Genomic DNA, 13283 nt, shown 5'->3' with positions numbered 1-13283 from the left:
GCAGCATTTCTCAGCCGGGAGTGCACTCTCTCACACTGCTGCACCCCCCAAACGCAGCCCCAGTCTTCATAGTCGACGGCACCTTGAAACGGCGTTTCACACCCAGCTGTGTGCGGTTTCCTCAAAACCCAATTTAATCTAACAAAATTGCAACTCACTAAGTCTATAAACAAGGTGAATGTTTATTAAAAACTTGCCAGTTTGTTTTGCAGGTTGCACTCGCATGGAATAAACTCTGACATTATGGTCCATTAGTGGCAGGGAAGTACTGTACCGTTCTTTCTGCCGCGTGTTTTAATATAGCCTGAGAGTTCTGCGGCCCCTGCCTTATCCACGCCCTTCCCAAAGGGACCCGTGAGAAATGGGAAGGAGCGATAGCATGGCTGTTTGCTGCAGCTTAGCGTTTAGTGGTGGCCAACACCGGTGCCCAGCTTGAATCCAAACGGCCCTTTATGCTTCTCTGTGTACGACACCAAACAGCTTTCTGTTCCTTGCTTTGCCACGGAGTCTTACGCTGGACTTGAAGTTGGAGCTGCTTTTGTAATTCCTGTAATTAAGGGTGTATGTTAACTACCAGCAGTCAAATGATGTATGCGCATGAATTATAATTACTAATTCTGCACCACTTGTAGGAATACTGTGAATAAAAGTGGAATTTCTGTATGCAGACAGGTACCATGTCTCTTAATGGGGAAAAGGCTGATTTTATTGCACATATCTAAGAACAAATATCTTTTGAGAACTGAATAGTTAAAATCAGATCAAAGTGATATAAATCTGGCTTGGGTATTAAGTTAGCAAAATATGTTATTGTAAATAACAGCTGAAAGGGATGCTGCTGAGGAAGTTGGTGTCATATTTAACGTCAAATTCTAATATAGACATATATTTTCCATTTTTCAGATTTGATACTATTATGACACGTTTAAAACTCCATTAAGGTTTTTGCAGACGTACACTGCTACACTGTGTGCTATAGACACATTCGAATCTTATTTTGAAGCGATTCTGCATATGACGTTTTAAAATAAATTGTTTTAAATCACTTAGAATTTGGGGAAGGTGATTGAGTTCAGTTTTAACCCTGTTATGTAATGGTTCAGTTTTCATTTTCATTGCATTTTAACCTGAAATGTTTTTTTTTTATTTTCTCGTCTCTAGGGTCCCGTGTTCTCACTGGGATGCTAGTGGACTGGCGTGGTGCTGAGACTATCGGAGCATGGTGAAACACCAACCCTTGCAGGTCTACGAGAGGCAGCTGTGTTTGTCGTGTCTGACTGGGATTTATGGGTGTCGCTGGAAACGGTACCAGCGGTCACACGATGACACCACCAAGGTGAGTCTGCTTGTACTGCGATAGCTATACATCATGGCAGTATGTAGCTCAGAACATAAGTAGTACTCAACCTACATTAACGTTTAATTAACCGTGAGTATTTTTGTTTGTTTTTTTGCAAACGCACAGATATTGGGGGTGGGGGGGTGGGGTTGGGGCTGTTCGTATTCATGTTCTTGTTGATGTTTATTGGATATCAAATATAGTTTGTGGTATGGCACAGTTATACAACATATGTATTCATACTCCATTTGAAAACCAGAAAATTACCAGTTGAGGGTAACATCAGCAATTGATGTATGTATGCTGGGCATTATTGCAAATTCTCATGTCTTTTTATTTTAGTCTGGGAACTTCTTAGTGGGAGTTGCGTTTAGTAATTTGGCTAATTAAGTTTTGTTGAGGTTTGTCCAATAAAAATTTGGAACTTTTCTTTACGGTTTAATGGTACTTGTAATCAGCTGCACGCAGAATAATTTATGCACATGTTTTGCATGCATAAATATTTATAGCCTCTGAAATTTTGATTGCAGGTAGAACAAAAATGTACTGTGACCTTTGTTAACCTGCTAGATGAGGTATCTGTATTTTGCAGCAGTAATAAGTACCTGCCAATGATGCTGGGGACGGCAGGCAAAGGTTTGGAGCCCCACGGCTTACGTCCATGTTATGGTAAAGGCTAAATGTAATGAAAGATGGAGGATAAGCGGTGGTTTAGGCCGTGAGAAACACAGACTGACCCGTGTTACCGTGGGCTGGCTAGTTGGCTGGGTGCAGGATTACACATCACTACAACCGCTTATGCGGGCGGATTAATTAAAGAGGGGCTAATTATGCCTCCCTCTGCATCGTGACCAAGGTTAGTCTTATTCTGAACCTTTTGGAGGGGGGGGGGCACGTTCTTCAAATGTTCTCCTCAACTTGAATGTGCGCTAATGTAAATTTGGGCTAGCTGTTGTTTGGGTGCCTGTTTTGGTGCTTTCATTTTTGGAAATTCCCGTCTCTGTCGTCGCTTGACCGTTTCAGTGATGGTCTGGATTATCTGATCATCTGGCACACCTCTCTGGATCAGGGCGGAAGCTCGGCAGAAACGGCTGACGCTGGATTTTAAAAGAAACCCCTTTTTTTAAGTTGGGGACCCTCAATCTTGGGCATGCGGAGATGTGCATAGCCTTAGTTCCCTGCTGAGACTCAGAGGTTTTTTTTTCAGTCTTGAATGATATTTGTCATGTTTTTCTAAAAAAAAAGGAAATCAAGTGCTGAATATGTGGTTTTATAAGTGTTTTTGCTTGTACAGCAAAGGGATTCAAGTTCTTTTACCTAAATAATATTTCCTGTTTCGGAGGCAGCAACCTGAAAAAGTCAATACAGAGTAATTTGGTTTTGATGAATTATGGGATAGTGGATGTAAAAATATATCATTATATGAATTTTTAAAAAATAAAAAGGGAAATTGCATGCAGAGGGTTAGATCCTGATGCTGGAGCTGTTTACCTGGGGGATTTCTTGACGTCAGTGTTTTATTTCTGTATGGCTGCAGTCTGTGATTTTCTGTCTCGTTGACCCAGTTGTGAAGATTGTAGTCGGATCTGCCTGACTGTATCGAGCGCCGGACCTCATCGGAAATGACCACTTCTAGCTTTCCCACGCATGTCTTGGATTTAACAAAATGAAGTCGGTGAACTTGCATAGCGGGGGTGTACCAACCAAACCTGAACCGAACGTAACAAAATACGCCTGCAGAAAAGTGACACCCCCTATCCGCTCACAAAAGGAGCCCGATTCAAGTGAATTATTTAGTCTTTATTTATTTTTTACTTTACATGTTTTGTCTTTTTGTTTTGCTATCAGGAGCTCAGAAGCCCCAACAAATGTAGTTGCATTTGTTTACGGCAATGGAGCCTAGTAAATATATCAAATATCTGAACTATGACTTCATCGTATTAATCCATTCTGTTTGTAAGCATTATATTTATAGTCACTCTGTCACATTAGGCTCAGTTTTACAGTAGCTGGGGTTAAAACCTTTGTGCTCATAGGGTCACCGTTGAACTACTCAATGGATCAGTACAGTTCCACAATACCGCTGAACCCCATTCGTGCCACCGGATGACCTATTAGATAATTCATCAAGTGATTCACAGAAAGCAACAAGTACTCAGTGTTTCCTGTAATGGGGTTAAAAATGAACAGTGTTTTGTTTTTAGGTTTTTTTTTTTTTTAACACATTTTATATGTTTTATTTATATATAACACCTTTGGAAACCAGTTTCAGTGGATAACAGATATAACATAGTAACTTCACGCCTACGTTCATTATGCTTAGCTAAGTATCAAAAGTACCAGTGCTGGAGGTAGCTGGCTTAAATGGGGGGGAAAAAAAAGATTACACGACACAGACTGCCACCAACGTAGCTGACATAAGGTGAGATCCTTGTTGACCCAGACCTATCAGCTCGCATCTGCCAACTCCAAAATGTGTTCATCTCTACATCAAAGTGTGATTTTGCAGGAAGATTTCCAGATGGCCTTTTGGGGGAAAACTGCATGGTGGTTAGAAGCCCTTATCTAGATCCTCTCCTGCTGCTGTCAGCAAGAGTTCCTGAAAATATTGAGTTGCAGGTTTTGTTTCGAGAAGCTGAACCACAGCTAAAACCTGAGGGTTTGGATGGGAAGTTTGGGCTTAAATTGGTCAAATAATTAGTGCTAAGTGGTCTGTTCTCTGTAGTTTGACCATTCAGGTCCCAGAGACCCCTGCTTCAGATTTTCTTAAAATTTAGCTCTTTTGCTTTTCGTGACATCCATCTGGCAGTAAAGGGTTTGTTTTCCGCCTACACGGTGCCAAAATGAATGGATCTCTCTTCTCCCATTGTACCAAAATAACTGTTGCGTGCTCTGGCGAGTAGCTTGGGGGGGTATTTGCTCCGAAAGCGGATCCCACCTCACTAATAATTGAAGTTTTTTCTTTTCCACGCGCTCTGCTATCCCCTGACGCGTGACAGCACAAAAGCACGCCCAGACCGCTTTTTATGGGCCATGGAACCCCAATAAAAGGCAGCCGAACGACATATACAGTCAAAGCTTCACTTCATGCTCCTCCCCTTTGTCTGTTTAATTAGCTTTAAAGGCATGAGCTAAATCAAAAACGCATTTTAGTAATTAGTATATTGAAGTTTATTTATTACGCATGAGACCTTTTCAATAGTAGGTTCCAGATTTGGAAAGCTTCTCCCTAGTAATAATTGTTTATTCTCCAGCTAACGGCCTGCCGCTAGCCGCGCTCCAGCTAGCGGCCTGCCGCTAGCCGCTCTCCAGCTAGCGGCCTGCCGCTAGCCGCGCTCCAGCTAGCGGCCTGCCGCTAGCCGCTCTCCAGCTAGCGGCCTGCTGCTAGCCGCTCTCCAGCACGGCTTTGCCAGCTGCTAGCAACTTAGCAACCCCACGTTACACTTGTGCACAGAGTCACCTGTGACACCTTCCCCAATGGCTTTTCTTAAGGAGGGAACCAAAGGGCTGAGACAGAGAGACTAATATGGCTCCAAGTGTCTTGTATTACTGAAATTTCAGCTTTATTGTTGGGGTTTGTTATTCAGCCACCCTCTCTGCATTGAAATCGTATTATACTGAGTCCTGATTTGCACTCCATAGTTTGTAAGCTTGTGGTCATTCCCTTCGATTTAATGATTAACCTCCTTTAACATTTAAGTGGCCACATGCATAATATAATATTTCATAAGGGCACATTTGGTATCTGAAAGGTATCTGTATAAAATTGACTTTTTTTGTTGTAGTAACAGAGGCTTGTTAACATTTCCTGGACACATGCAGGTTACTTTTTTAATTCTAATCAAGCCACTCTGTCTAAAGGCAACAAACTGTTTTATCCATTTATGGATGAGGTACTTTACCTGAAGTATTATCTTAAGGGTGGTTAGTCTTAGTCTAGCTATTTCTATTCCTGCAATTTAAATCTGCGGCCTTAAATTCAGTTCATTAACGATTATGCCCCCTGCTGGTATTTGACCACAGATTGGCATATGTCTGCTCCAGTGAGGTTATTCCAAATGAGAGAGACTGTATTGTAGTGCTGTTTACAGGTGGTAATTGCCTGCTTTTCAAGCAAAGTTATCCTGTCAAGGCCTGTTATTAAAGTTTGTCTTAAAGTTATGTCTTCGTGCATTCAAAAATCACTAAAGCATATTTGCAGGACAGTTACTGTAATTATTTTCATGAGCCTTACTGTAAATGCCACCTTACTTCTGGTTTCGTGTTGAATGTTCTAGAAGCGAACGGCAAGAGACTAGCTTGGCATTACAAAGCCGAAGTCTTGGCTGTCAACAAAAAGCTGTGAAAACCCACTTTGATTATACGGGGAAAAATGTTTAATTTTTTATTTCCTTTCAATTTTAAATGAAAGCGTCTGAGCTCACATAATATGATGTTTACAGAAATAAACGTGCCAAGTAGAGCTGTTTTGCTGTTGGGTGTCTCTAATGAATGTGAGGTAAGTAAAAGGTTTGTGTTGCTGTAGCAGTCAGGTGCCAGCCTGCCCTGCTCCGTTTTGTGTCGCGTTCACGTCATTTTCGAGACGTTTTTGTCTTCAGGTCATGTGACATTTGTTTCACGTCAAGGCCACCAGTCAAACGGTTACTGCAGAGGGGCACGGTTCATAGGCCATCCGGAGGGCCTCCCAGTCCGACGTGATGTGGTTGGAGCGCAGTAGCTATGATGCGATGACAGCAAGACCAGAAGCTTGGGGAGCAGAATTGGGGAATCTGACAACACACATCGCAGCATCCTCTCTGATCCCGACATCGGCCAACCCCCTGATGAGCTACACACAGAGAAATATCTGCTGTCATCTCTGCCCATGAAACAAAGCAGCCAACTCCCGCAGGTCCATGAAAGTTCAGCTCTGATTTATGGCGGATGCCAGTTACGGTTGCGTCGACTGCTGTTAGCATGGCTTTGATTATCATCGCTGACTTGAACCTAGACCAGGACACCAAGGTCTGTGTGGTACAAAACGACTCATGGCAATCCCTGATCTGTACTTCCATGTGCTATTGATCTTCCATGATTTCCCAGATTTATTCAAGGGGACTTAATGCATAATGCTACTGCAGAGCTAGACAAGACGGCCCTAATCAGCAACCTCGTCAGGAATAAAACCAACTATTTATACAAGCTAATATGAGTGCAAAAAAGTGCTGTGCCTGTCTTAAGCCAAACCTGATGTATTTAATTCATATAGTACAAATATATACGATATTGGCAGTTGTTGCTCACTGCTGATGTAAAGTGTTCCTTCACGCATTCTTAGGTTCACGCACAGGTGGGTGTCCTGTGAAGGTGGCATCTGTATCACGTGAGGAAAGACGAGAAAGTTCTGACCCGGATGAGGAAAGGGAAGAAGAGCAGTTGTGTTAGAGGATATTTTGGACAGGAGTGGCTGGTGATGCGCAGTCTGCGGGCTTGATCCTGCGATCTGTCAGCGGTTAACGACTCTGTGTTTCGTCTGCGGTTCAGCCCCATGTAGCAGTAGGTGGGTAAATCAGGTCTGTCCATCACCCCTCAGCAGTACAGCCTTGTAACCCAAGTTGCAGTACGATGTTAAATCTCAGACCCAGTGCTGGTCAAATGTTTAACAGTAAACTTCCCAAGTAAACAGCAGTAACTGCATTTTGAGTTTGCAAATGCTAACAAGTAGAGGCAGGAATGTTTGTGTTTCGCCACCTGACACTGAAAGGAATTTTGAATGTAAAGCACGCTTGTGAGTGTGTGTGTAGGGGGGGGGGGGGGGGGGTTTCGTGGAGATGACTATGAGGGACCGCTCGTATCTGTGGAGGTGGTTCTCTCGTTTCTGTCTACTTTCCAGCAAACGTGGCCGGTAGCTTGAAAATGGCAATGAATCCGGTGTATGTTCCACCTCAGCATTCAGCACTGATCACATTAAACCTACACTGCATTTAGTTAGAGCAACAGACTTCTGTGACTGATTATAATTACCCATAATTCAAGCTGTACATAAAATCTTTAAGTGAATTAAAATAAAGATCTTCTGGAACGAATCCCATACTGCCCCCACAGTCCTGTCTATGGTGCTGTACCTCTAGAACGGTGTTTCCAAACTTAGTCCTTGGGGACCCCTAGACAGTTCATGTTTTTGCTCCCTCCCAGCTCTCTGCCATTTTTGCTTCCTCAAAAACTGGGAGGTCTGGGGGTCCCCAAGAACCGGGCTGGGAAACACTGCTGTAGTGTAAACCTAGACCCTGATACGCGACCCCACACCTGGGCTGAATCCATTCGCTTTCTTTTGTATTGCCGCTTGCGCTGATGCTTTCATTTCCTCCCAGCTGTTTTTGTTGATACCCTCTCTACTCCATTGTGCCCAAATTAAGTCTCTTTCCCTTTATCGCATCCCACTCCTACAATGCCCGGGACCACTGCCACTGTCCTGCGGTCGCTCTGGCGTGCCTGACTGGCTGTCGGCCGCGTCTGGGCCGAGTAGCGCCCCAGTGGATGGGGGCAGGTGGATTAGCTTTAAGCTGCTCAGGAAGATGAGCAGCTTTCTGTGGCACCTAGTGGCCTGAGCCGGAGTGGCATGGCTGACCGTCACCAGGGAAACTCCCAGTGGCCCCCGCACCATGGGAACTGCCATTTTTGGATAACTGGAGTAGCCCCCGTCTAGGAGTAGCATAGATGTACAGGCCCTAAGATCAGGTTCTGTGTTACGCATACATCTTGCCTTTTCTAGGAGTAATCTGTGCTCAAATGACTTCAGCCTAGAGCTGCTATGTACTGTGACCCTTTAAGAAAAGGCATCCTTGTTCCAGGATTGATGGCTTCCATTCTCCAGTTCTGCACTGGTTTCCCCCCAGGTGTTCCAAAGCTCGGGTGATATTTAGGTGAACTGGCATCTCTGAATTTCCCATAGTGTGATCAGGGGCACCGTTCAAGATTTTGGGCCCCATGAAAACGTATCAGATTGGGCCCCAAACCCTGACCAATACAATTACGTTGCTTCCCCTGAGTGCGACTGTGTGCCCTGCAGTGTCCTCTGTGCCTCATACCCTGCGATTACTGCCATAGGCTCCATTCTCCACATGACTTTATATTAGATAAGCAGCTATGGAACATGGAGAAAGGGTGCAAAAAAACAGCATTGTGTGGAAATGATTGTTTGTTCACGTCAGATTTTGCAGAGAATGTGCAGTAATGTGGGCTTTTCCCACAATGCCTTTCTGTTTCCATTTATAGTCTTGTGGCGGTCAGTGAAGCACAGCGTGTAATATACTACTCCTGTGCTCGCCGTCTTCCTGTCACTGAGCACACTATTCATGTGGCATGTGCAGGGGTCGGGGCTGGCGAGGGGGGGGTTGCTTATATCTGCTTCCATTTCGCCCATCCTCGTTCAGTGGTTTGATTTTTATGACACTTGGGCTCACCCCTGTCTAGTTGATGGGTCTTCATCCTCTCAGTCTGCTGTTTTTGTTTTTAATATTCTATCTTTACTGTTGAGGGAAGTGTGAGCTCTTCATCCTCATTATTTGGAGTCTGATTTGGCATTAAAAAAAAAAAGATGTTAAGGCTTTATAAAGTCGTTTTTAAATTGCAGGAAAAACTCCTGCAGGGTGTTCAGCCTGTTGGCTTATTTTTTTTACGGAAACTGAATCCTTGTACATGCAATTTACAGTTTTTGAAATCTCATACCTTAATAATACTCCATAAATCCTGTAAGGCTAAATAGCTAATTATAATTTTTGATGTAATCAAATATCACCCAAGCAGTGTCCCTTCGTCAGCCCAGGGTTGTGTCCTGTGCCGCTTGACGCCGTTTGGCATCGGTTGAGTCTGGCTGGTGGCCTCCAGTGCTGTGAAATGTTATGCAGGATGGTTATTAATAAAGTTAATTTAGGATTAACCTCGGGGGAGCGTCTCTGCAAAGGCAGCACTGCGTTAGTCTTGCAGGCAGCCATGCAATGTCAGCAAAAAAACAAAAAAAAGAAACAATGTATTGGTTCAGATCTTCCTTGTTCTTTCAAATATGATTAATTTCAGCAATGAGTGCAACCTCTTTTTGAGAAGATGCCTTTAATCCCTTTGGGGCCTGACTTCTAGCCGGTGCCTTTATTTGAGGAAACGGCACGATTTTGCTTCATTCTGCAGGCGGATAATTTATTGGGACCCTTTTTAAGTTATGCTGTCTTGTGGATTCATCAGCAGCTCTCCTCGTGTGACTGACAGGTTAGAAGCTCCGCCCATATTGTGCCGTGATAACTTGGTAACTTGACATGGCTTTTGTGCTGATGTCAGTCAAGCTCCACCCACTGACAGGTGGATTCATAGTGACCATTAATGTGTCACCCCCCCCCCCCCCCCCCCACACACACACACACACACACACACACACCTTCATTATGGCCAAAGATTGTCCCCTCTCACCTAAATGGTTCAGAGACACTGAATCCCCCATGTACGCTATCACAGGCCTAAAACTCTGGAATGCATATTAAATTTAGAATGTACATTACTTTTTCATATAAAGTCAGGTTGTTGCCACAGTGAAAGCTAATTAAACCTAAGTATGTTGTCATCTTACACTGCTTTTTGATAAGCATTGTGTTGGTATCATTGCGTAACCAAAATGGGTTTAATTTTGATGGCTGTTCTTAAGCCAGTTTCCATGGGGGAACAAAACCATCAGTAGGTATCAGATATATTATCTATCTCCTGTTGCCGTATCTGCACTCTTTATGAGAGAGGTTAGTTTATACAACAGTGTGGATTCTGTTCTGTTAATATGAACAATCAAAATAATTTCCTCTAAGCAAGTGGTTTCTTAATGTGGGTGAGGATGCTGAATGTCCAGTTTCCTTTTAAAGGCAGGAGTTTGAACAGTTTAAGATTGAAAGCATGAAGAAGGGTTACTTTCAGGACTTCATTTATGCTGTGATTTTTTTTCTCCTCTGAATTAGACCATTTTGACAGGGGAGAGATGCTTGTATCTTAACAATTAACTAAAGCAAGTGTCTGAGCACAATGAACCTTTACATTTTTGTGGAATGCTGAGGTGTTTTATCCTGTAATTGTGAGTTACTTTCATTTTCCTAGCAGTATTCTTGTATTAGCATTCATTTGTACTTCTCTAAAAAAAAAATAAAAATAATAATAATAATAAATTGTGAGGCTATTTAACGCACCCAGTTTTGGTGACAAGCTCTATGCTAACTTGAATGTACATATGAGTTTTCTACCTATCTACATAGGGCCAGCCCAGTGGTGCAGTGGTTCACGTCTCCACCAAGGCTCTATGTGTGTGGATGTTCTCCCCGTGTCGTCGTGGGGTTTCCTCTGGGTACTCCAGTTTCCCCCCCACAGTCCAAAAACATGCTGAGGTTAATTGGAGTTACAAAATTGCCTCTAGGTGTGTGTGTGTGTGTGTTGGCACCCAGTCCTGGATTGTTCCCTGCCTTGTGCCCATAGGCTCTGGACCCCCCCGTGACCCTTAATAAATATATATATATCCAGCTACCCTCACAAAGCACTCGTTTTCATCAGCGGTATCGGAAGTGGACATTGGACCATAGAACAGTTTTGGCGGAAGGGTCTGATTGTTTCATCCATAAGCGTTACTCAGTCCTATATGGGTCCAGAGTGAAAGAGTACAGAAGCCATACAGATGATTCCAATAGGGAAATATGACAGATAATACCTACAAACAAATATAGCAGCAGAGATGGTGTCGGCTATCAATCGATCTTCTGATCACTTATCCTGGATGGGGGCTCGTCCATCTCCAGGCACACACACACACACACACACACACACACACACACACACACACACACACACTCAATGGGAAATTTAGCTACACCAGCTAGCATAATACTGCATTCCATTTACCTCAGGGTTTGGAAATCGGAACTAGGAATGACGTTACACCCGAGTTAACCACGTTGCAGTACAACAAGTTGGAAAGCCATTTAGCAATATTAATTCTAGTCAGGTTTGTTAGCCATCGTTAGCAATGCCAGTTGAGAACAACACATCGCACGGTATTTTGCACATACAAACATCACAGCAACACGTCCACAGGTAGCGGATGGACGGTACTGAGTCTATGACCAATTTTAATGAGACACAAATAAGACGCAAGTGTCACGATACATAACTACAGCTTTCTGTTGATGAAGTGTGCAGCCGTCTTGAATTTTGAGGTTGGCATTGTAGAGGTTCCCGTGACATTGGGGGGCATTTCGATTGAAATTTCCAACTGGTAGCTCGGCAATTCTGACTTCCCAGTTCAAGTGGGACATAGTGCTAGTGTTGGTCCTTGGACTGTGGGAGAAACCCAGAGGTAACCCATGAAAATTCCATGCAGACAGTGTGGGGGCGGAATATGAGCTGCCAGCCTTGGGGGTGTGAAGCAACACTGCTACCCACTGAGCCACCGTGTCGTCCCCAGTGTCAGCCAGTAAATCTAAAATAGCCCCATCCTAGACTGGATTTGCATAGCGAGAACGAGGGGCTATTCTTGACAGCGGCTAGCTGATTCCACCATAGCTGAGGGCTTTACTGCTTACGGTTTTATTTAGTATAAGAATCTCTAGAAAACCTGCACATTATGACTGTAAGGTGTGAACCAGCTTGTACATATTAATGAGCTCGACTAAAATTAGTGAGGTCTCGGATATCTTGGAGCCTTACATGAAAGAAGGACTGTGCTAAATTTATTTGTAACTCAAGGAAAGACGTTGGGTAAAAAAAAATGCCAAATATTTGATGTAGTCTGTAATTGTTAGTTCTTACTGCAGTATTTGTTGCGGTGTTTTTGACTTTCTTGAGTCGTATAATCACTTATAGATAATATTGCTTTTCTGGGAAGTAAATAAATATTATGTAATATCTCTGAGCTTCAATAACTAGTTTGGAAAAGAATGAAAGATAAAACTTGTGTGAAATGTGATGCCAATATTAAGGGTTGATAATGTTATAATCTTATTCACATGATTAACTCACTATTAAAAAAGGTTTGCAAACTTAGTTGAAGCAATTTCCTGGGGTCAGGATAAGTCGTCATTTTTCTTATTGTAAACTGTTGTTTCCCATAACCTTAAGAATGAAGGCTTGTTCTGCTTTTGTGTGATATTTTCCAATGTTACCAAATATTTCAGAATAATATTGGTCCCAGTGTCAGACCCTGATGAACTCCAGGTTTAGAGCTTTGAATTTAACCAGTTGCTGCTGTTTGCTGTGGTCAACCCAGTGTGTCTGTCCGTCATTAACATGTGAAAGGCAGTGGGTCTGGGAGAGCGGAGTTTGCAGACCTTTCTTAATAATGTGAGTTAATGTTATACCCATTGTGCCGGTCCATGGGGTGACCTGTGTGCATTTCTGTTTCTCAGTGGGAGTGCATGTGGTTCCTCATCCTTATTGCCACCTTTTCCCTGCTGCTCATCTGGCTCTACTTCTGGGTGGAAGCACGCAATGACTTCAACGAGTTCAACTGGTGAGTGCGGACCTGTCCCTGGGGTTGTTTTGGGTTGGAGGGCAAAATGGGGCAGGGCCTGGAAGACCAAGGTCATTGGGGTGCCGCACACCAATAAGATCGATTGATGTCATTTTTGCAGGGGTGTATACAGGGGCGCGGCCACGGGGACACTGACCCAAGCTGAAAGCTGATTGGTCCTGGGACTGCCTCATCCCCTCTTACTCTCCAATTTTAAACATATCATTGGCTAATGATAAGGTTGCCCAGCCTTTCTGGACTATGGTCTAAGCCATAAAAAATCGTAGACTATCCCCTGTGTTTTTACAACTTGTATGCCGAAATAGCTAAACGAAAATCAAATATCAGTTCCTATGCCATCATTAGTCATTGATCATGTTCATTTTTTTTCCCACACGTGTACATGCAATGAAATTCTTGCTTGATTCAGACTATAGT

General features: G+C 43.3%; 1 protein-coding gene across 6 annotated transcripts in view; it reads left to right on the top strand.

The window, feature by feature from the left end:
• gdpd5b (glycerophosphodiester phosphodiesterase domain containing 5b) overlaps positions 1-13283 on the top strand; it is a 52011-nt gene that overhangs the window by 22322 nt on the left and 16406 nt on the right. For 5 of the 6 annotated variants that reach the window (XR_002836848.2, XM_023801097.2, XM_072701672.1 and 2 more), the window contains exons 2-3: positions 1162-1336; positions 12742-12845. Coding sequence is in view for 5 of the 6 variants with exons in the window: in XM_023801097.2 (XP_023656865.2) it covers positions 1220-1336; positions 12742-12845 (221 nt within the window). In the remaining variant the exon portion in view is untranslated. Of the gene's footprint in view, positions 1-1161; positions 1337-6582; positions 6879-12741; positions 12846-13283 lie in introns of those variants that run through there. The other variant, XM_072701674.1, reaches the window with a different exon arrangement.

The sequence above is a fragment of the Paramormyrops kingsleyae genome, chromosome 17, assembly GCF_048594095.1.
Source record: "Paramormyrops kingsleyae isolate MSU_618 chromosome 17, PKINGS_0.4, whole genome shotgun sequence".
Classification (NCBI taxonomy): Eukaryota; Metazoa; Chordata; class Actinopteri; order Osteoglossiformes; family Mormyridae; genus Paramormyrops; species Paramormyrops kingsleyae.
This window is presented reverse-complemented; position numbering and strand designations above follow the sequence as displayed.